The sequence below is a fragment of the Schistocerca piceifrons genome, chromosome X (assembly GCF_021461385.2).
Source record: "Schistocerca piceifrons isolate TAMUIC-IGC-003096 chromosome X, iqSchPice1.1, whole genome shotgun sequence".
NCBI lineage: Eukaryota > Metazoa > Arthropoda > Insecta > Orthoptera > Acrididae > Schistocerca > Schistocerca piceifrons.
In genome coordinates, this window is record NC_060149.1 from 364,674,421 (window position 1) to 364,698,307 (window position 23,887).

General features: G+C 46.9%; 1 protein-coding gene across 1 annotated transcript in view; it reads right to left on the reverse strand.

The window, feature by feature from the left end:
* The window catches only part of LOC124722358 (protein tyrosine phosphatase domain-containing protein 1-like), a 338,645-nt gene extending 319,649 nt beyond the window's left edge, over positions 1-18,996 (reverse strand). The window contains exons 1-2 of the mRNA XM_047247533.1: positions 18,977-18,996; positions 18,797-18,877 (exon numbers count right to left, since the gene is read on the reverse strand). Of these exons, the coding sequence (XP_047103489.1) occupies positions 18,797-18,877; positions 18,977-18,996 (101 nt within the window). The remainder of the gene's footprint in view (positions 1-18,796; positions 18,878-18,976) is intronic.
* Positions 18,997-23,887: the final 4,891 nt, after the last annotated feature.

The window sequence follows — 23,887 nt, forward strand, 5'->3', positions numbered from 1 at the left end:
TTATTACCAAGAATTAGCAGCTTTAACTCAGTTAATACTAGGCAGAAATCCAATCTGCATCTGAATTGCACTTCCTTGACTCTTGTGCAGAAAGATGTGCTGCACACTGCTGCACGCATTTTTACTAAGCTACTACAAGAATTCAAAAATCTTAGCAGTAATCCACACACTTTCAAATTGAAACTGAAGAGTTTCCTCATCGGTCACTCATTCTACTCTGTCGAGGAGTTCATTGAAAAATTAAACTGGTTCCAATGTTATATTGATGATTGCGCTTACTTAAACGTATGGCTTGTCTTTTTTTTGCTTCATAAACATTTTGTTTTGTTTGTTATTATTACTTTTACTTGTAATTTCGTGTACTGACACGTTCCATGACCTTGGAAGTTTGCTACTCAGTTTGGTCCTACAGCAATATGCCCATAAAATAAAATTAAATTAAAACTTTCTGGACAATTCATGCGAATTATTTGGCCACCCAGATCGCCCGATACGAATCCCATCGAACATTTATGGGACATAATCGAGAGGTCAGTTCGTGTGCAACATCCTGCACTGGAAACACTTTCGCAATTATGGACGGTTATAGAAGCAGCATTGTTAAATATTTCTGCAGGGGACTTCCAACGGCTTGTCGAGTCCCTGCCACATCGAGTTTTTGCACTACGCCTGGCAAAAGGAGGTCCCACACAGCATTAGGAGGTATTCGATGACTTTTGTCACCTCAATGTGTTTGGTCCATTTTTTCAAAAATGGTTCAAATGGCTCTAAGCACTATGGGACTTAAAATCTGAGTCATCAGTCCCCTAGACTTAGATATACTTAAACCTGACTAACCTAAGGACATCACACACATCCATGCCCGAGGCAGGATTCGAACCTGCGACCGTAGCAGTCGCGCGGTTCCAGACTGTAGCGCCTTTAACCGCTTGGCCACTCTGGCCGGCAATGCAGATTTCCACGCTGACATTGGCAGTGGTATTTTGGGATACGTGACTGGTAGTGGCACATATGCACAACAAATACAGCGTTGCCAACCATAAGCACTGAGCATTTTTATAACGAAATTGCTTTTAATCTCGCAGTACGAGGACGATGGGGGCTGTGGCGGACGAGGTCGCCACATCAACCTGTGAGTAGAAGTCACTAGTTCAAGGCCAGAGCAGGGCAACAGCTCTACGCACTAAGTCCCTTCCGAACTTAATGCCATGGTGCAGCTGGGTACCACTGGTCATCTCCAGCAGTACGGCCTGCTCCTGCCCAGGTAACTGCAGGTCGCTGCCCGTGCACACCACCCGTCCACTGCCATCTCAGGACGGGCGTCTCGTCGCTGTGGGCGCCATGACGCAGCCGGGTGTCGCCCAGGGCTGCAGCAGATACGCCATCTTCGAGTACGCGCTGCTGGGTCAGGGACCATGTAGCCGGCTTATGTAACGAGGCTGCCGGCACTTGGTAGAGTATTCATGTCAGCACTGCAAGGCGTGCAGGCAGCCAACCCAGCAGAATTCAGCAGCCAGCTGGCCACTAACCCATTGTACTGAGCAGAACAGATGCATCAATTACGAACTTGTTACATTTGCTGATATCTTTCTCTGGAGCCTCCCCGGCTCCCACCTCATCTCCACCACCCACTCGCACCAGCCCGATTCACAGCTGCCCCTCTCTGCACTGGGGGTGCTACAGTTTGGCATCAAAATATTCGTCATCATCTTCACTCAGCACAGCGTCTGAACCATGATTTATGGTGTCAGTAAGATGCGACGAGTGATTAAATGTTTGCTTTTGCTTTAGAGTGTGTAGTAGACATGCAAGCGAGACAAGAATGTCATCGTAATTTAAAGATTACCTTGTTTAGGCTGGAGGAACCGAGTGTCTTAAATGAGTTTGGGAGTAATTTTAGAGAGCAGTATTTGGTGCCAGTAAGGTGTACGCATTGTAAGTTACTTGGGGATACTGCACCATGCATGGAGTCAGTGCCTCTAACCTGTTATATATGTCGACGACAGAGGCAATGTAGAGAGTCTAGATTGTTCATGATACACTCCTGGAAATTGAAATAAGAACACCGTGAATTCATTGTCCCAGGAAGGGGAAACTTTATTGACACATTCCTGGGGTCAGATACATCACATGATCACACTGACAGAACCACAGGCACATAGACACAGGCAACAGAGCATGCACAATGTCGGCACTAGTACAGTGTATATCCACCTTTCGCAGCAATGCAGGCTGCTATTCTCCCATGGAGACGATCGTAGAGATGCTGGATGTAGTCCTGTGGAACGGCTTGCCATGCCATTTCCACCTGGCGCCTCAGTTGGACCAGCGTTCGTGCTGGACGTGCAGACCGCGTGAGACGACGCTTCATCCAGTCCCAAACATGCTCTATGGGGGACAGATCCGGAGATCTTGCTGGCCAGGGTAGTTGACTTACACCTTCTAGAGCACGTTGGGTGGCACGGGATACATGCGGACGTGCATTGTCCTGTTGGAACAGCAAGTTCCCTTGCCGGTCTAGGAATGGTAGAACGATGGGTTCGATGACGGTTTGGATGTACCGTGCACTATTCAGTGTCCCCTCGACGATCACCAGTGGTGTACGGCCAGTGTCGGAGATCGCTCCCCACACCATGATGCCGAGTGTTGGCCCTGTGTGCCTCGGTCGTATGCAGTCCTGATTGCAGCGCTCACCTGCACGGCGCCAAACACGCATACGACCATCATTGGCACCAAGGCAGAAGCGACTCTCATCGCTGAAGACGACACGTCTCCACTCGTCCCTCCATTCACGCCCGTCGCGACACCACTGGAGGCGGGCTGCACGATGTTGGGGCGTGAGCGGAAGACGGCCTAACGGTGTGCGGGACCGTAGCCCAGCTTCATGGAGACGGTTGCGAATGGTCCTCGCCGATACCCCAGGAGCAACAGTGTCCCTAATTTGCTGGGAAGTGGCGATGCGGTCCCCTACGGCACTGCGTAGGATCCTACGGTCTTGGCGTGCATCCGTGCGTCGCTGCGGTCCGGTCCCAGGTCGACGGGCACGTGCACCTTCCGCCGACCACTGGCGACAACATCGATGTACTGTGGAGACCTCACGCCCCACGTGTTGAGCAATTCGGCGGTACGTCCACCCGGCCTCCCGCATGCCCACTATACGCCCTCGCTCAAAGTCCGTCACCTGCACATACGGTTCACGTCCACGCTGTCGCAGCATGCTACCAGTGTTAAAGACTGCGATGGAGCTCCGTATGCCACGGCAAACTGGCTGACACTGACGGCGGCGGTGCACAAATGCTGCGCAGCTAGCGCCATTGGACGGCCAACACCGCGGTTCCTGGTGTGTCCGCTGTGCCGTGCGTGTGATCATTGCTTGTACAGCCCTCTCGCAGTGTCCGGAGCAAGTATGGTGGGTCTGACACATCGGTGTCAATGTGTTCTTTTTTCCATTTCCAGGAGTGTAGATCGTAAAGGCTAATTTGCGATGAAGGAAGGATAGGAACACAGCAGTCAGTCGCATTCCCACTGTTTTTTTAATTACTATTCTTGCATATCTACATTTCAGCTATAAATAGCCATCTTCAGTGCATTTGAGTGAGTTACCATCCAACAAACTCACAGCAGTACATGTCACCACATAACTTCACTGGTGTATAGGCAGACGTAAACTGAGTTTCCATCTGTCTATATACTAGTAAAGTCATATGGTGACATGTACTGCGGCATGTTTGTTGGATAGTAAGTCACTCAAATGCACTGAATATGGCTGCTTATATCTGAACTGTGGATACGCAAGAATAATAAAAAAGCAGTGGTATTGCGACTGCTTGTGTGTGTTTCAATCCTTTCTTAGTTAACCTACAGTCGCTCTGCACAATGGTTCATTATGAAATGAAAGTTGGTTAATTTGCGATGCTATTTTGGTGTTGTGATTTATTTTTCGATTACTGTGTGTAACAGAGAGTAAGAGTATCACAATGGCAGAATTAGGGACAAAAGGTTTGCCAGTTTCAGAAGCAGTGCAGGTATTCTTAGAATAAGTAGCACACCTGATAGCACATAATATATGCCTACATGGGCACTTGACAGATAGTGACGAATACCTAGCATTAGTTCAGGTATCCCAGTATAATGGATTCACCTGCCACTGGATTAATTGTTCTCTTTTCTGGAAAATTATCTGAGGATGTGCGGTCCTTCTTAGAGGACCTTAAAATATCGGCTGCGGTGGGTGGTTGGACTGATAGAGAAGTGTTGCATGTATCGAAATGGCGAATATTGGTAGAAGCAAAAACGTACATGAGGTGTGGGTGCATTAGAAAATGCAGCCAGCTTAGTGTAGCTGGAGAAGCGACTTTTGCCAACATACAAAAATCAGATTAATGTGAATTATTTTCGGGGGCAGCTGAGCAATATTGTGAAGAGGCACGGGGAAACTGAAGAATGTTTCACGGACAGTATAAGGAAATGTATTGAACACATGTATGAGTCAGGGCAGAGTGATGCTGTAAATGAAGTTTTGTTGCAAGAAGCTGAGTAGAGGGCGTTCGATGCTTTTTTGAGAAAATTGTCATCAGACATGTGAAGAACGGCACGTGCAGGTGCCCCAAGTAATCTGTATTCTGCTGTTACGTTAACGATGGGATGTGAAGAAACTGACATATATATATAGGGCTACAAGATAGACGTGGGTTATTTGGTGCGAAACTTAAGTGTTACAGCTATGGACGGAAGCGGCATTTACAAAGACACTGTCGCTAGTCACAGAGAGGAAATGGAGGGTATCAGTAACAGAGTTTTTGTAATGAATGTAGAGGTGGACGAGGAGGTGGCAAGTAGCCGTTAAACGCAAATGGGACTAATGGGTGTTGTAAGAGGTAAAAAGTACAAGCATTTTTTGGACACAGAGGCGCATGTGCCATTTGCCAGCAGAGACTTAATGGGTTGAGGGCAATGGAACCTGCCATGCTACAGGTTACGTGGGGTGGGAGATAATGATGTGAGACCTATGGGGTCGGTGGACATAGATTTTTGTACAGGGGCTGTTCTATTTATGCAGTGTGTAGAGGTTATACCACATGTAAGCACTAAGGCATGAGTCATATGACTGTGTGCCAGAGGAAGAAATAAGGAGATGGAGTTGAGCCTGTGTGCAAAGTACTGTATTCGTTAAGAGTTAGAAGATGACGGGTGTTTGCCAAGAATTTATTTTGTTTAGGTGTTCGTGTATTTATAGGAGTGTAGCAAATAGGCTACGCTAGGTTTTTTTGTGAATAGGATTGCTAGTGACAGTAGCCTTCTGAGGATGCAGGAAGGATGATAATAGTCCCCGTCTCCTGGATGCGATATGTCAGGGGCAAGAATGAAAGGAGTCAAAACAGCAGCACTGAATTTTGTCACCTGAACAATACTTAATGAGGTTATGGAAAGCACAGAATGAGCTGCTATCTGAGTTGAGCCTAATTATGGTTCCCAGTAAACAAAACTTACCCTTCTACTACTACATAACATCAGTAGAGGTAAAAACTGACCAAACACAATTGTACAATGAGCCAAAACATTATGATCACCTGCTTAACGGCTTGTTTGTCAGTGTTTGGAACGAAATACATCACTGCTTCTGTGCATCAGGGATCCAACAGTTTGTTGGTAGGCTTGTGGAGCTATGTGGCATTAGATGTCTATGCACAGCTCATGTAATTCGCGTAAATAACGGGCCACTTATTTGGGTACAGGTGATGGCGCCCGATAGCGACCACGATGGGTTCCATAGCATTTACATCAGGCGAATTTGGTCACCGAGACAGCAATGTTAGTTCACTATAATGCTCCTCAGATCTCTGTAGCACTGTTATGGCTCCGTGACTTTAACAATCATACTGCTAAAAGATGACATCGCCGTACGGGAAGCCCCCAGGGGCTCAGCATTCCTTTGCTGGGTACGGGCTTGGCGACCCCGGGGTTCCTGAGCTGGGGACTGGTAAGCGCCGCCCGTCCCCTGTCACCGTAACCTCTGAGCATACTTCAGCGACCACCGTGCGGCGCGGCGGTGGAACGTTGTGTGTCTCAGGGAATGGGGATCTTGGCTTGACCGCCCGGATCGCGAGGATGGAATAAACCTCTATAAATAAACCCTCAATCTCAAGGTGTGCTGCGCGCTGATGAGATGCATGGCTGTTGAGGTGGAACAGTCGATAGCGGGCAACCTCTGGGGAACCTGCCGCACCTCAGTTGTATAAGGCTTACCTAGGCACGCGGGGCTCTGTCTAGGTGGACTTCTAGTTCCCTAGCTGCTCGTGGGACCGCGATGGATCCTTCGAAATCCTCTTTTCTTCCTCCCAGCGGAAAGGGTGGGCCGCTGGAAGGTTCCAACACCCAGTCTCTTAAGAGGGCCCGTGCAGTCAGTCCCCCTGACTCCGGCGCTTCTTTAACAAGTTCAGTCTTAGGTAACAGAAGGCATTCTGGTAATCCGAATGTGTTTCTCATTGTGAAACGGAAGGAGGGTAGTTTTGAGAAGGTTTCGCCCTTCTATATTCAAAAGGGATTGGAGGGAATCTGTGGCTCCTTAAAATCGGTGAAGCGCATACGTAATGGGACCTTGCTAGTGGAAACTTCCACTTCCCAGCAAGCAACTAACCTCCAATCTGCTAAATGCCTTGGAGAGTATGCCATAGACACTGCACTGCACAGCACCTTGAACTGCAGCAAAGGTGTTGTGACATGCCGGGATCTAGTTGATATTCCCAAGGAAGAACTGCAACGTGAGTGGGCTCCAGAAGGTATCGTTGATGTCCAACACATCGTGAAGAGGGTTGATGGCACTCTTGTCAAATCCGACTCCTTTATTCTGACCTTCAGTAGCACAAAACTTCCTGAACATGTAAAAGCTGGCTTCCTTCGCCTTAGTGTGAGACCTTATTTCCCGGCCCCAATGCGCTGTTTCAAATGCCAGCGATTTTGGCATACCACCTTAGGCTGTAAAGGCGAAACGACTTGTGGAAACTGTGGTCAGGCTGCTCATGAAGGAGTTGGTTGCTCGTCTCCGGCTAAATGTATTAATTGCTCTGGGAACCACCCAGTTTGGAGTCGGGACTGCCGCATATTTTTATAGGAACGCAAGGTCCAGGAAATAAAAACGACCAAGCGTATCCCCTATGGTGAGGCCAAGAAGATTTATAAGTCGATGCAACCTCCCACATTTGCTACATCTTTTGCATCCCTGGTACAGAAGCCTACTCCAAAAGTCGATGCCTCGACGCAGACTGAGGTGGTGAGTGTTGGCACTAACACCTGCAGCTGTCAGTGCACTTGCACCGCAGCTGGTGTTTCAGAGCTAGTAGCCCCTACTCGAACGGCAGACAAAGGTACAGTGGCGAACTTGGTCCAGCCCCTCGCGCCTATGACAGCTGAGGTTGTCCTCAAGCCAAGTGCGCCAATTACCACTCCCCCATCAGCTCCCTCAAAGTCCACCAAACCACAGAAAGCTACTGTGCAGCAGCAACAGAGGGTCAAATCCCGTGGTAAACCATCTGACCATGCGGATGTTGTTTTACGCGAGGCTTCATCTGACTCTTCCCCAGAGTTGATGGAATACGATGTATGTTGGGGCACTCATCTCGTCCCACGCCTGCCCCTCCACATGCTGCGGTCTCCCCGCCCCGTCGGAGAGACAGGATGAAGGTGCTACCCCCAACATAGATGGCTCCCATACTCCAGTGGAACTTGCAAGGGTTCAGGATGCATGTGGAGGAACTTCGTCTACTTTCTCAGGGTAGACCACTGTGTCTCTGTCTCCAGGAGACGTATTTCCATCCATCATACTCCCCTGCGATACGAGGCTATACACTCCACAAAAAGGACGACCTGCATGGAGAGAGAGCTAGAGGAGGCGTAGGTATTTTCCTCGCCTCTCTCACTTACGACGACTCTACAGGCCGTCGCTGTGTCCGTGCACGTGCGTCATCCATTGACTGTATGTTCACTTTACTTGCCCCAACATGATGCTCTTGATGAAGCGGCCCTCACCGACCTTCTTACACAGCTCCCCCAGCCATTCATTATTTGTGGTGATTTTAATGCCCACAATGTGCTTTGGGACTCTGCAATTACCTGCCCCAGAGGTAGAGCAATTGAGAGGTTTCTCCTGTCTCCTGTGCCTACTTGCTCAATGGAGGACAGAGTACTCATTTCTGCATGGCGACTGGGTCGTTCTCTGCCATTGATCTCTCGCTTTGCTCTCCAGCTCTTGCCGCCAGTGCTCACTGGGAAGTGGTCGCTGACTTGCACGGCAGTTATCATTTCCCAATCTGGATTCACCTGCCAGATGGCGTGGGCCCCGAAAGGAGACCACCACGATGGGTGCTCAGTGGAGCTGACTGGACGCTTTATAGCCAGTTGGCCCAATTCGAACACTGTGCGAATGTTGAGATGTGGGTGGATCATATTACCAACACGGTCCACCACGCCGCTGCAGTATCCATTCCACAGTCCACTGGCCACCAGAAAAGGCCACCTGTGCCTTGGCGGAGTGCCGACTGCCGCACTGCAATCAGGACCAGGCGTGCGGCTCTGCGTCGGTTCAAGTGTCGGCCGACTGCTGAGAATCTTGCAGCCTTTCGGGTGGCGAGGGCAAGATGTCGCCGCATTATTCGTGAGAGCAAGAAGAGGTCGTGGCAAACGTTCCTGAACACCATTAATCGTTCCACCAAAAGTTCCATTGTGTGGGAGACCATCCGGAGAATTTCTGGCAGAGGAGGGAGGTGCCCCATAGCTGCTGTAATGACTAACGGCACTCTCCACACGGAGCCGCGAGACATTGCCCAGACTATGGCAGCGTATTTTGCCACCGTTACTGCAACAACCAGTCAGGATCCAGGTTTCCAGCGCCATAGAGCGGTTGCTGAGAGATGTAGTCTGAACTTCCAGTCCACCTCTCATGAAGCTTACAACTGCCCATTTTCTATGTGGGAGCTGGATTCTGCATTGTCTGGAGCTCGTGACACATCCCCTGGTCACGACAGGATCCATTACAGTATGCTATGGCACCTCACAATGCGCAACAGAGAACTCCTCCTCGCACTTTGTAATGACATTTGGGCGTCGGGTCACTTTCCTGACGCGTGGCGTGAGGCAGTTTTAATCCCTTTTTTAAAACCTGGGAAAGAACGCACGAGCCCAAGTACCTACCGTAGTATTGCCCTCACTAGTTGCATAGGGAAGACCTTGGAGCGGATGGTCAACCGCCGCCTTGTCTGGATGTTAGAATCCCGGCAACTCCTTGGTCGCTTTCAGTGTGGGTTCAGGAGGTTTCGTTCCACCTTCGATAACCTTGCCCTCCTGGAGGCGGCTATACAACAAGCTTTCCTCAGCCGTCATCACCTTCTAGGTGTATTTTTCGACATCGAGAAGGCCTACGATACCACTTGGAGGCGTCTCATCCTGGCGCAGCTTCACGAATGGGGTTTTCGTGGTTGTCTTCCTCTTTTTATTCAGTCTTTCCTCTCGCCACGATATTTTAGATACCGAATTGGTGAGGTCCTGTCTGATCGCTTTGAGCAGGAGAATGGTGTCCCTCAGGGTAGCGTTTTAAGTGTGACTCTGTTTGCCATCGCTATTAATAGCATTACGTCCATAGTGAAAAGTCCTGTCCAGTGTTCTTTGTTTGTGGATGATTTCTCTTTGTTCTGCTCTTCTTCAAGCCTTGCAACGACAACTCGTCAGTTGCAACTTACGATTAGGCGTTAGGATGACTGGGCGCAGAAGAGTGGATTTAAGTTTTCCACCGAGAAGTCTGTATGTGTTCTTTTTAACCGTTCACTTTCGATTTTAACCTTTCCTGAGTTGCGCTTGAGGGACACTATTCTTACTTTTAAAGACACGGTGAGATTTCTGGGGCTCATTTTTGACTCGAGGCTCACGTGGTTACCTCATCTTAAAGACCTGAAACGGCGGTCGCTTCAGGCTTTAAGTATTTTAAAATGTCTTAGCCACAGTACATGGGGCGCTGACAGGACTTGTCTGCTCCAGTTTTACAGGGCGTTTGTGCTATCTCGGCTCGATTATGGGTGCACGGTGTATGGGTCTGCGAGGCCTTCGTACTTAAAGATTTTGGACGTTGTCCACCATGAAGGGCTTTGGTTGGTCACTGGGGCATTCCGAACTAGCCCCATACCAAGCCTCTGTGCAGAGGCAGGTGAACCGCCACTTCATATGCGGCGACGGCTACTTACGGTATGCCAGGCGTATAAAACTTTGTCCACACCCTACACACCTGCATACCATACCGTTGCTCAGCCTCCTCTGGCACGGTTATTTCATAACCGGCAACGTGCGACGCAGCCCTATGGGATTCGCGCACAGGATTGCCTCGCTGCGATGTCTGTGGCTGGTCTTCGTGTTTTACGTCGCGGTTGGAGCAGATCTCCACCTTGGCTCCTCCGGTGACCCAAACTTATTTTAGATTTGACTCGTTTTAAGAAGGATGGCACGCCAGATTTTACATTCCAGTCACTGTTTTTTAACATTTTAGATGTGCATCACGGTTTCACTGTCGTTTACACTGATGGCTCCAAATAGGAGAATTTCCTTGGCTGTTCTGTGGTGTTCCCTGATCATGTTACCCGGATTCGCCTCCCTGCTGAATATACCGTTTTCGCAGCGGAGCTCCACGCGATCCTGAAGGCACTGGAGCAGATTCATCGTGTTCGGGGCGATAGATTTCTTCTCTGCTCCGATTCTCTTAGTGCCTTACAATCACTGCAGAACCTATACCCGACTGAGGAGATGGTCCAGCTGATACATGACCAACTGTACTTGCTCCAAGAGCGGGGTAAAGAGGTATCCTTCTGCTGGGTACCTGGTCATGTCGGCATATGGGGCAATGAACAGGCTGATCGGGCTGCCAAGGAGGCCTGCAGAGAGCAGGATGTGGTTCAGTGTCCTATCCCCTTGCAGTCAGTCATCGCTGCACTCCACAGGAAGTGCATGGAGTTGTGGGAGGACGAATGGCTGGCGGTGACGGCCAATAAACTGCGGTCGGTAAAGTCAACCACTCGGCCGTGGCGTTCCTCCTGCCGGTTGCTCAGGCGGGAAGAGGTGGCCCTCACACGTCTTCGGATCGGGCACTGTCCTCTCACACATAGCTTTTTTATTACGGCGGGAGGATCCTCCGTTTTGTGATGCTTGTGGTGTGCACATCTCTGTCCGGCACATTTTAACTGACTGCATTTTATACCGTGATGCACGGGCAGAAGCACAAGTTGATGGGGATCTGCCTTGTGTTTTAGCTAACGATGAGGCGTGTGTGTCTAGGGTTTTTAAGTTTTTTGATGTGTCTGGACTCTGGTCTAAACTTTTAGGCTGGAGGTTTTAGTGTGTTGCAGAGTGGCTGAATCCTCCCTTTTTTCCTTGCGGTCAGCCAGCCACTTCCATCTGCTACATTGTTTTAGCTCCCTCTACCATTTTCTTCCTGTGTTGTCCATGTTTTACTGCTGACGCCCTGCTTCATCCCACGCTTCGGTGTGGGTGAGCACATATTTTTCAATGATTGTTCCCCGTGTTTTATGTTCCGTTTTATGTACATGTTCTGAGTTTTTTTCTCTTGACACCCGTCTCACTATGATACTGAACGGGCGCTGAAGACCTTGCTGTCGTGCGCCCCCAAAACCCCTCTACTACTACTACGTACGGGAAGATGTCAAGTATGAAGGGATGCAGATGGTTCACACCTTTCAGCATGTCTTAGGTTACTACCAGAGGTCCCACGCATGTGCAGGAGAATGTCTCCCATAGCATAATACTGCTCCCACTAGCCTGCATCCGTGGCACGCTGCTCGTTTTCGAGCCGCCGTTTACCTCGATGACGGCGTCTGTGGAAACGACCATCGACCTAGTGTAGCAAAAATGTAATTCACCCGAGGATCCGACACGTTTGCATTGATCGACGGTTGAATCCCGGTGGTCTCGTGCCCACTGCAATCGGAATTTACGATGTCACTGAGTCAACGTGTGAACACGTACTGGTAGTCTGCTGCAGAGCTCCATATTCGACAATGTACGATGAACGGTGTGCTCTGAAACACTTGTGTGTGCACTAGCATTGCGCTCTTCCAGCAGAGATGCCACAGATCTCCATCTATCCTACTTTACGGAGCTGACAAGCCTCCGAGCCCCGCCTTGACATCTAATTTTTCCTCCTTATCCCAGTTCTACCCCCCTCCTCTGCCCTCCTGTGGTTCCCACGCCCCGCTTCTTCGGCATCTACCAGTGGTTGGGTACCCTCCTGGACGCCTCCCCCTGGCGCCTCCCAGACAAGAGGGCTGTTGCTACACTTCCACTGTGGGTCCCAAGGTCTCCCAATCTCTCTCAGTTCCAAATCTTGCTGAAGCCTGCTATCTCTTTCTGCCCTGACATCCTTGACCTTTGAAAGAGAAAAGGAACAAACATAACTCTTAGGACAGGGCACCTCCAGTGCCCCCAGAGTTGCCGACTCCGCTTCAGAACCTAAGTCTGACCTCTTGTTTATGGATGTCACCTGGTACATTTTGGTGATGGATGGTGACCTGGCGCCATTACAGGGTTTGGTCCATTCACATCCCATTTACATCCCCGTTCCATGCTTATTCAATGGAATTGTAACAGATACTACTGTCATCTTCTGCAGTTGCAATCCCTTATTTTCTTCTACTCTGCAGCTTGTGTCACTCTACAAGACTCTTATTTTACTGATACTCACTCACCAACCGTTTGTGGATTCCATGCTTTCTGTTAGAACTGGGTCATCCCTTTGAGGGCTTTTGGTGGCGTTCGCACATTGGTCTATAGGACGCTGTTTGTACATGGATCCTCCTTTGTACCACATCAGAAGCAGTTGGCATCTGTATCCACTTGGACTCAGCGGTGACGTGTTGCAATCTCTATCTCCCTTCTGTCAGACTACCTATGTCCGCTGTCCTAACTACCCTCCTTCAGCAACTCCCCCCCCCTCCCCCCACTTTCCTCCTCCTTGGGGATTATAATGCCCATCACCCCTTGTAGGGTAGTACTTTTTCGTCTAGTCACAGGCTCCTCATAGACCAGTTTCTTGCGGGCTATGCACTGTGCCTTCTTAATTATGGTTCCCCTGCTAATTTTAGTGCCACTTATGGTACTTCTTCTGCCACTCGTCTGTTGCTCATTTCCCCTCTGTTTCTCACTTCGTTACACTTATCGCCACTTGATGACCTCTGCGATAGCTACCACTTCTCATTGAGTCTCTCATTCCCTTCTCACATCCCAATGGCCAGGTTATCCTGTTGGGCCTTTCATTGCGCTTATTGGCCTCTATATACCTCCAAGGTAGTGTTTATCCCCGGTTTGTCAGGTTGTATCTATGAAACCGCCCATGACTTGTCTGATACGATTATTCACGTTGACAGCATTGCCATCCCCCAATCAACAGGCCATTTTCGTCGGCAACTAGTCCCATGGTGGAGCACATCCATTCCCATCGCCTTCTGTGATCGCAATCGAGCTACTCAGCACCACCGCACCAAAGCCCATTACTTAATCAAACAGGGCAAGCAGATGTGTTGGGATTGCTTTGTCTCCTCCCTAGGTTTTTCTGTCCCCTCGTCACAGATGAGGGCTATACTCTGCACCCTACAAGGTTGCCTATGGTCATCTTCCATCCTGGGTCTTGCCCTCACATGTTACCTTTATCCTTGTATGGATCCATCGGTTCTCACTGAGCACCTTTCAATCCATTTTGTGATAGCATCAGCGTCAGCCTCCTATCTGGGCACCTTCATCCTCCAGAAACAGTGTGCTTAAGCTTCCCACTTACGTTTTACCCCTTGTCATGTGGAATCCTACTATGAACCTTTTACTGAATAGGAACTACTTCTGGCCCTGTCCTCTTACCATGATTCAGACCATGGCCCCAATTCCATCCATAACCGACTGCTTCAACACCTCAATCATTCACAACTACAACATCTCCTCCAGGCTGTTTTCCTCTCTCAGTGGAGAGAGAATATCGTGGTTCCTGTCCTTAAACCCAGCAGAGATCCATCGTCGCGCGATAGTTAGTAGCCGATCAGTTGACCAACATACCCTAGAAGTTATTTGAATCGATTTTGGCTCATCAGCTCTGTCTGGTACTCGAAACTTGGGACTTTTTGTCTCCTTACCAGTGTGGTTTTCAGGATGGATGGTCTCCAATCGATCATCTGCTTCAGCTGTAAAATGTAGAATTGCAGGCCTTTTCTCAGTGCTGCCATCATGTCACAATTTTCCTCAGTCTTTGTAAGGCCTACGACACGACTTGTGGCCATTACATCTTACTTAAATTCCATGACAGGAGTCTTTGGGACACCCTTACCGATTTTTATAGGTCAATTCCCGTTCCACCGGTCGTTTCGATTTCGAGTTGGTACCGTTCTTAACTGTCTGCAGACCCAGGAGAATGGCGTTCTATAGGTTTCCATATTAGATGTCTTTCTTTTCGTCATCGTTATTAATAGACTCATGGCCTCCGAAGGACCGTTGGTTACCACTGCTTGGGCTAATTCCAATTAGGTGGCCTCTGCAGAATGATAGCTTGAGGGTACCATCTGGCGCACTTCCACTTGGACTGTCTCACACGATTTACAATTCTCTCCCCTTAAATCGAGTGTTGTGCGTTTTTGTCGCTGTACTATGGTCCATACCGATCCAGAGCTTGGGCCTTCTGTTTGAAAACATTGCTCCATATATGCCTCCTGGAGACTGGCTGTGTCTGTAAACTCAATGTCCTTTGCTTTCTTGCTCACACCTCTTGGGGGCACAGATCATTTAACTCCCCTCTGCTTTTATGAGGCTTTAGTTCCGTACCATCTAGACTATGGTTGACAAGTTCATGGCTCAGCTAACCATCCTACACTGCTCCTCTTGGACCCAGTCCACCATCGTGGTAACCATTTGGCCACTGGAGCCCTTTTGACGATCTTCTGACTGGCACTGGGATTCCCCCCCCCCCCCCCCATTTCGTTTCAGCAGTCCCAGCTCTTGGTTTCCTACACCATTGCTGTCTGCTCTTACCTGCTCAACCCTTCTGTTCTATTCTTTTAGCAGTTCCAGCACGTCGCCCATCCACTGCCTGCCCCTGATTAGGTATACCAGTTGGGCTCCAGCTAGCTTCTCTTTGTCATTTTTTCCATCTTCCCTCTTGTCTCTCCCAGACAACCCCCCCCCCCCCCCCCTCTTAGTTAGGTCTTCTTCCCTGGATTCGGATGGATTCCTTCCGGCGTCTGGAAACCTTGATCGTTCCGATGGTGCCCCATTGTTTGTTCTGTAAGAATTTACAGGAGTTTTGGGGTGTTATTGTTATTTTACATCAATGGCTCTAGATCCGCCAATCATGTGGGATATGCTTTCACATTCCCTGTTGGCGCAGAACACCATCTCCTTCCTGCCACATATGACGTGTTTACTCCAGAACTGATGGCCATTTATCGAGTACTTTACTTTATTGAATATTCATTCCTTCCCCTAGTTTTATTATGTATGGGCTTCATGAGTGGCCTTCAGTCTGTCGACTGGGTTTCTTCCTGCCTCCCTCTGGTCTTTACATCCACGACCTTCTCACTGATCTTGAACATGCTGCTTGTTTGGTTGATTTCCTTTGGGTTCCCGGCCTTTTGGGTGTCCGGGGTAATGAGCTTTCCCATTGTCTGACTAAGATGGTAGCCACCTACCCCTCCACCCTCCATAACCTTCCTGGGGGCAGATTTGCAGCTTCAAATCAAATTCGTTTTCGCTTAGTCATGGGCAGACCCTTTGGGTGCCACCCATCTGTCTAATAAACACTCTGCAAATAAGGGAACTCCCGCCAAGTGGCATTCTTCATTCCGCCTCTCCTGAAGGCATTCTGTAATCCTCTGCCGTCTTTGCATTGGCCATATGAGGATGACCCATTGTTTTTTACTCTGTAATGAACCACCCACCCTTTGTAGTTGCAGGACCCTCCTCACACCCACCCATTTTTGCTGGACTGTCCCCACCCCTTGGCCTTTTACACCAAATACACCCTCCCACTCTCCTTGTCATGGGTGTTAGCGGAAGACCCTACGATCCTCGCCTAGTTACGTCCATCCTTCGCTTTCTTCGAGAAAAGTGGTTGGTCCTCCACGATTTAAGTTCCTGAATGTCCGAAACTGGAGTTTCTCGGTTAGCATTGGCTTTGGTCTGGGATGCCTTTGGCCTTGCCTCCACACCAGCCAGGTTTCTTTTGGGATCTGATATGAGTGTTTCATGCCTTCTGCAGCAACGTTTATACTGACTGGAAGAACAGTCTCTGAAAAGAGCCCTTGCGTAAATTTCACACAGTTAGCTATATTTTTACTGCCTCTGGTTTAACATAGCCCTGGCTCGTTTAGAGGGCCAGGCAGTGTTCAGTCTGACGTCAGTGTAGGAAGTCACATCCTATATTGTCAGAGAACCCGCAAAGTCTCTGCTTCAAGATTTCTACTCGCTCTAAAACCCACTAAAAATGGACACGTGTTTATATGACCATTTAAATTCAAATTTATCCGTATCATAGTTCCTAAAACATTTAAAATGCCTCCTGAAATCATTTGTATATATGCCCAATGTGCAAACTGAGACACGATAAATCAGCTCATAATCAGAATGAACAACAGCAAGTAGTGAATAATATGTAATCAACCATGAGACTAGGATTATAACCATTGTAGCTATAAAAATGACGAAGGAATAATGGTGCTGGAACCTTATTTTGCATGTTGACTGACACGCAATTGAAGTAGGTTAGCTGCAAATGGGAAAGGAACTGTGGTGGCAAGAGACTCTACATAGGTAGTTTGATAATAAAACAAGTCTTAGACCAAAAACACCTGCCTGCTGCATCGGTGAAGAAGCAGCCACAATTTTCAGTCCACCCTTGCTGTCTCACCTGTCTTGCGAGACTTATGGATTCCTTGTTTCATTATTGTGGAGCACAACCAGAAAATACAATACTTCAAGAGAAAAAGTGTGGTGATTAAAACACTGGACTAGCATTCACGAGGACCGTAGGATAAATCTCTGTTTGACCGTGTATACAGTGTGCCGAAAAAACAACTTACAATAAGATTAGAACAAAGTATTGAACATCGAATCCAACAAAATTTTTTTTGGGTAGCGTTTCAAGTACTCTGAACAGAAGATTAGAAGAGAAACGTTTCATGTATGGGAAGTATGTGCAAGAGCCCCACGGCTTACGTCCAAAGAGACAGGAGAACTATCAGAGAACCGCTGAATGAGCACCCATCCAAAATTTTATATATCAAAACAGCTATGGGACATGCGATGAATCGTCTTTGTTCAACGGGACCATTATCAAATTACAGGGATAAGCTTCATGGCTATCTGTTAACCGCCGACAAACGTCAACTAAAATTGGAACAGTGGATACACAAAAAGCTGATGCAAAACAGTTCGTCAGTAGGCAAACAGCACGATACACACATTTGTAATTTACATCGATATCTACAAGCTGATTTAGCTAAATGGGGAAAAATTGCAGGAAACAGTCCCTGAGAGAATAAGGAGCAAAAGTGGTCATAGGACAGTAAATGTATTTCAAGGAAGGTATGACCACTTGAAAGTGGGGATGAAACATCTTTGACACTGGCCCTCGTATCAGCACCAGGCAGGTGTCCCACTAGCATGGGGTAAGCCAAATGACCATCTGGAACATTATCCAAGACTACTGCCACTACCAGTATCACTTACAACGCGTGCAGGCACTTTAACCTAGAGGGTTCCCTCAGCGATGACGGTTTTGTGGCTGGTTCGTCGCACAGGCCACCACATTACTGGGATTTCTGTCACCAGTTCTATTCGCAGACGAGGTCACCTTTCCAAGGGCGGTATCACCAGCTTTAACAACAAGCACTTGTGGGCTACGCAAAATCCTTATGATACGGTGGTAGAGAATCATCAGCACCAGTTCAGCCTCAATATGTGGGCGGGGATTATTGGCGACCGCCTCGTGGGACAAGTCATCTTTCCGCAACGCCTCACAGGCAATGCATATCCGCACTTTCTGCGGCTGATCCTAACTCTCCTGCTGGAAGACGTACCTTTGCTGGTACGATAGTTGATGTGGCTACTACATGATTGTGCTCCAGTTCACTGCCCTTTTGAGTGCGGAGTTAAAACACTAGTACAGCCAGAACATTCCCATTTGCCTGGTATGTTCTCATGTGTACCTTCAATAACTGAAACCAACACTGTCAAAGATCTTTCATCTCCAACTTCTAGCGGGTGTACATACCTCCCTTGGAACTCATAGCCGGCCATATGCCCTTACCCTGTCAAGGACCTTTTCCTGCAGTTCGTCCACATTCAGTAAAATCATCCTACCCTGTATATTTTGCAGGACACTTCTTAGTGTGTGGTGGAGTTAACTTCTGATACCACCATGATTTCCCACCCACGCCTCTCTCCCACTCACCCCTCCCTGCTCCAGCACAAGTGATGAGTAGGAAGAACGACTGTCGGTAAGTTCCTCATGAGCTCGAATTTTTGTGAATTTTTCAGCATCGGAAAATTCATTTCGGTATCATATTCAAGAAAGCACCGCAATTCACAGATATGCTTTTCTGTCAGGTAGATATCGCAATGAACGTCCTTCAGTAGTCAGCTCGAGTCCTGAAGATGAAGCTGTGCTTTCAGTTCAGCAATAAGTAATAAAGTAAGATATAAATTCAATTGGTAGATATTAATATTAAAATACTTTAAATTTAGAGTGAATTTGATTATATCATGCACATACCTCTGAAACTGTTGTATGAGGTTCTTCTGCGTGATGAGGTACGTGCTGGGACGGGCACAAGCGAGAATGTCGTCCGTCACCCTGCAGACAAAATCAACGATGTAAGTAAGCGGAGCCAGGGTCAGCAGTTGCGCAACGCTTCTCAGCTATTCTGTTGGGCATGTGCTGAGAGGTCCATACAGGGCACCTTCTCTATTCATGGGGTGCCGTGGCGTGATGGGGCGATGATGGTGCGCTTGCGTGATCTGCTCATCCAACGACTAGTTCATTTATTCAAGCAATCGCAAACATTTCACTCACGAAGCCTGCCACAGATCCCTGTGTAAGTGAATCAATACGTAAGAAACGATTCGTAGTCCAAAAACCGAAATAAACGATATCAGAATCTTGTGTCACTGTTTGTAATGTAATGTACTAGTAGAACAGTTTTTGCTTGTTAGCTGTGTACGCACTGGTACGCACTCAGTGACCACAGTGTGCCGGCCGGAGTGGCCGTGCGGTTCTGGGCGCTACAGTCTGGAACCGAGCGACCGCTACAGTCGCAGGTTCGAATCCTGCCTCGGACATGGATGTGTGTGATGTCCTTAGGTTAGTTAGGTTTAATTAGTTCTAAGTTCTAGGCGACTGATGACCTCAGAAGTTAAGTCGCATAGAGCCATTTGAACCATTTGAACCACAGTGTGTCTAAACATTTCACTGAATGATTTATAACGCTGTAAAAGAACATGAACAGTTACAAGCACTGTCCATCTGGCCTGTCCAATAGTTTTGTAAAAAAAATTAAAAAAATGAGTATTTAGAAGCACTTGCTTCTCATGCGATGCTCTATTTCGGTACATTGAATAGTATGTGCCAAGTTATGTCAGCATCAGCATTTATGAACAATCTACGATCAAAGCAGCGTTAATCTTGTGGGGTTACTGTATTACTGTACGTATAAAATAGACGCCAATATGCGTTAGACAAGATATAGATGGTTCAAATGGCTCTGAGCACTATGGGACTCAACTGCTGAGGTCATTAGTCCCCTAGAACTTAGAACTAGTTAAACCTAACTAACCTAAGGACATCACAAACATCCATGCCCGAGGCAGGATTCGAACCTGTGACCGTAGCGGTTGCTCGGCTCCAGACTGCAGCGCCTTTAACCGCACGGCCACTTCGGCCGGCCAAGATATAGAACTCGGTCTTTTTTCCTGCTGAGTCCGCAGCTTGTGGTCGAGCAGTAGCGTTCTCGCTTCCCACGCCCGGGTTCCCGGGTTCGATTCTCGGTGGGGACAGGGATTTTCTCTGCCTCGTGATGACTGGGTGTTGTGTGAGGTCCTTAGGTTAGTTAGGTTTAAGTAGTTCTAAGTTCTAGGGGACTAATGACCATAGATGTTAAGTCCCATAGTGCTCAGAGCCATTTGAACCATTTTTTCCTGCTGAACTGTTAGGACGCTATGTGTTAGGGTAAAAGTGAGTACTGGAGTAAGCAGCTATGTTACGGAAATGTATGTGCTCCACAGGAAACGAACACGAGAGCTATTAGATATTGTCTGTATTCGTTACTGAGTAACGACCATGTCACGAGACTCTAATTGCCGTTCCGTTACTGCCTGAAACGTTTCATTAATCGCATGTTTCTTCCTCTCCGCGCGAAGTTCGTGCCATTCTTTCAATTCGTTACCCTCAGCGGTCTTCGAATGATGGAAACATTTCGTTATTCGTATATCTGCTTCCCCATACGTAATTTGTGCCGATTTGGTAGTTTTCCAGTTCCTCCGAATGCTTATTCTCAGTGGACCAATTCGGTAGTGATACGGAGTAATAAATACACTTTCTCAGTTGCTACGTTTTCTTCCGCGTATGCTGTTCGTGTCCATGTCGGGCCGAATCGGCAGTATTCGTGTCTCCAATTCCTTACTATCGGATACGTTTCACCCGTGTCCTGTGACTTCAAACGTCGTGCGCGATCGATGGACGGCGTGAATGACTTATCCATGAACAGTATATGTTTCACAATAATTGAGGCATTGACATGGGAAAGATCGTAACTCAAAACAAATCATTTTTCATATTTATTATGGAAAAGGTAGTTAAAACATGTCGACAGTGGCATAGAAGTAGCAGAATCTCAAAGTAGTGAGAGGATGCGTTCTTACAATCGACGTAAGGTGGCAGTTGAAGTAACATCACATGATATGCCATGGATATGGGAGTAAGTCAACAAACCACCGAGTTGTTAGCGTTTACTCTGTGACAAATTGTTCATTACTGTGTTATTGATTCGCTGGTAATGTTACAAGGAAACCTGTTCCTTGAAAACTGGTAACTCGTATTTTCCGTTTGCGATGAAATTTACAGTGCGTGGTAACACCTAGTTTTGTGTTTTATTATGACCTAACCGATTTGCATACTAACTTTGTGCAAGCTACTTGTAAATGTAAACACAACTGCCATAGTCTTGAAGAGAAGCACGTATGGAAGCTGCGTTCAGAGTTTTGGAACCAAAATTATATAATTGAATATAATTTTCTTTTTCGTTTAATCAGCACGTTTCAGATAAAACAAAGAAGGTTGCGGCAATAACAACGATCCTGCCTTGAGCAGAAGACAAAATATCTGTCACTGATTCTGACTGTGTGTTGTGACAACTGGGGTGGTTAAAATGAATATCGGATGATTCTAATGGATTTAATCTACGCAGTGGTAAACGGTGTGGTCGATAATATCAGTTTGAAGTTTCTAGTGTCGGGCCATTCGTACATGCTTTGTGAGCGAGATTTCGGCATAATAGAGAAGAGAAAGGTTTCACAACCAAAGACTACTGACGAAATAGCTGAGGCGATTAGAGAAGCAAAAAATGTACAACTATTCAATGTTGTAAAGATGATGGAAGAAGATTTCTATGATTTCGACTCGGTATGCGATACAGTATTGCATACAGTACCAGTGAAGATCAGTTCTGCTTCTTGTATTAGAACTGTAAGGGATAACCAGCCCATCATAGACATAAAGATTCGTTCAGTGAATTGGAACCGTGGAGGGAGCACAACATTTTGGAAAAGGATAAATCTGTTAAGAACATCTTTGCAATTCGTTCTCTACCACCAGTTGGACGAAGGCCCATCATTAGTGATGCTAAAAAAGAAAGACCTCCTGGCTATGTTGGACTACATGGACATCAAATACATGCATTTCGCCGCAGTCTTTCTTATTTCTGTCATAGATATGACAGCTTGCTGTGAAGGTTTTTTTAAAGTTAATTTGGAGTTTCTGTAACCAATTTGTGTACACAACTTCGTATTCGTAGTGTCAACCTTGTTTTTCGCTTCTCCTGTCAAATTTGCTGTTCATGACTTTCTCCCTTCCCCACGTCAACACCTCAGTCAGTTCTATGTATGTTTCTTACATAGTGTTCATTTCGATCGTTGTCATATTATTCATATTTCACTTTAAAGCTGCCCTCACACGGGACGTGTTTCTCATAGTGAGGTACGTCAGACGTGATTTGTATTGTGGTTGCTGAACGCTTAGGCCGGTATTACGTTATCATATATCTTTGACAAAGATTTTATCAAAGATATGATCAAATATTCGTCAAATTTGTTTGACGAAGACATTTGACGTCGCGCTAAAAGGGGATATTAGCCTGTCGTCATATTTTTCATCAAATTTCAAGATGGCGGACAACAACCTCTTATTCTGCGTGCAGTAGGTAGAACCACACTTGCACTGTGTGTGTATTTGGAAGAAAAGCGGCGGAAAAAAAGGAAACATACTTGGATGAAGCCATAGGTATTACGTCGAGATAGTAAAAGCATTTGGCAAAATGTGTTACGAGAGCTGCTAATGGAGGACGTAAATTACTTACGAATGGGTGAGAGTGTATTTACGTATTTGCTCAGTAAAGTGGCTTCTCATATTACAAAAGGGAATACTCTTTTGAGAAATGCTTTACGTGCAGAAGACAGGCAAACTATGACACTGGGATTTATTGACACAGGAGAGAGCTACTCTAGTTTACAACACAGCACTCGAATATAGCATTGCACGTTAACCAAAATAATTCCAGAAAGGTGTGAAGCGATTTATAAAGCTCTAAACGGGCAATATGTGAATGTAAATAAATGTTTAGTACACTATATGGGCAATAAGAACTATTTTGAATTTTGAATTAGTGATCCAACAGCTACAAAATTAATAAAAAGTACGAACAGATGAAGCGCCTTTTAACTTCTGGCATCTAGAGTTCAAGGATAAACAAAGTAGGATGGAAAGCTAAGAAAGAATTTTTTATTTTCTATTCTCTATTCCGGTTTGCTGAAAAGGTGCCTGGATGTTTCCAGGTGTAGAGGTGGATGGCTGTAGCTTTGACTGTGGACATGAAGTCGTCTGCAGCATATTCCACTTGCCCATCAACACACAATTAATAGCATGCACTGTGTCCCTTGCTCACTCCCAGCCATGTCGAGGCAAGTTTATTAAAAATATTAAAAAAAAGAGTCGAGGGAATACACCAACTTTTAAGCCATTATTTACAAACACACTACAGAGACGTCAAATAGCTGTAGCGATACTAGCGCTCCAAGCGGTTAAATTTCACATTGCAGTGAACAGAAGACAAAAGACTTTTGTGATCACATCTACGGAGTGGCCCTAGATTTGATCATATTTATTTGACGACGGGCGACATTTGACAAAGTTCCCTATTATACCATCAAATTTCTTTGACATAAGTATTTGACATATCAGCTTCGACAAACAAATTTGATAGTGTAATACCGGCCTTAGTAACGAGCAGGAGCATCACATGGAACATGTTCCTCATTCTGTGATTTACGATAGGAGCGCTTTCTAGCGGCAGTTGTCAGCTACATCTGGCTCGCATATCACACACTGTGTTTACGAAAATAGCGTGCGTAAAATTGTAATGTTACCTCTGCCAAAACGCACATTTCCTGCCTTGGCCATACGCTAGCCATGTTGTTCTGTCTGTAGAATATATAAATAATAACTTCAACAGCCAGAAAAATGATATAAGGCAAAAAGGAAAGCTCCACATCCATAGAGTAAGGATTTTTGTACTTCCATTACACGTAGTGTGAT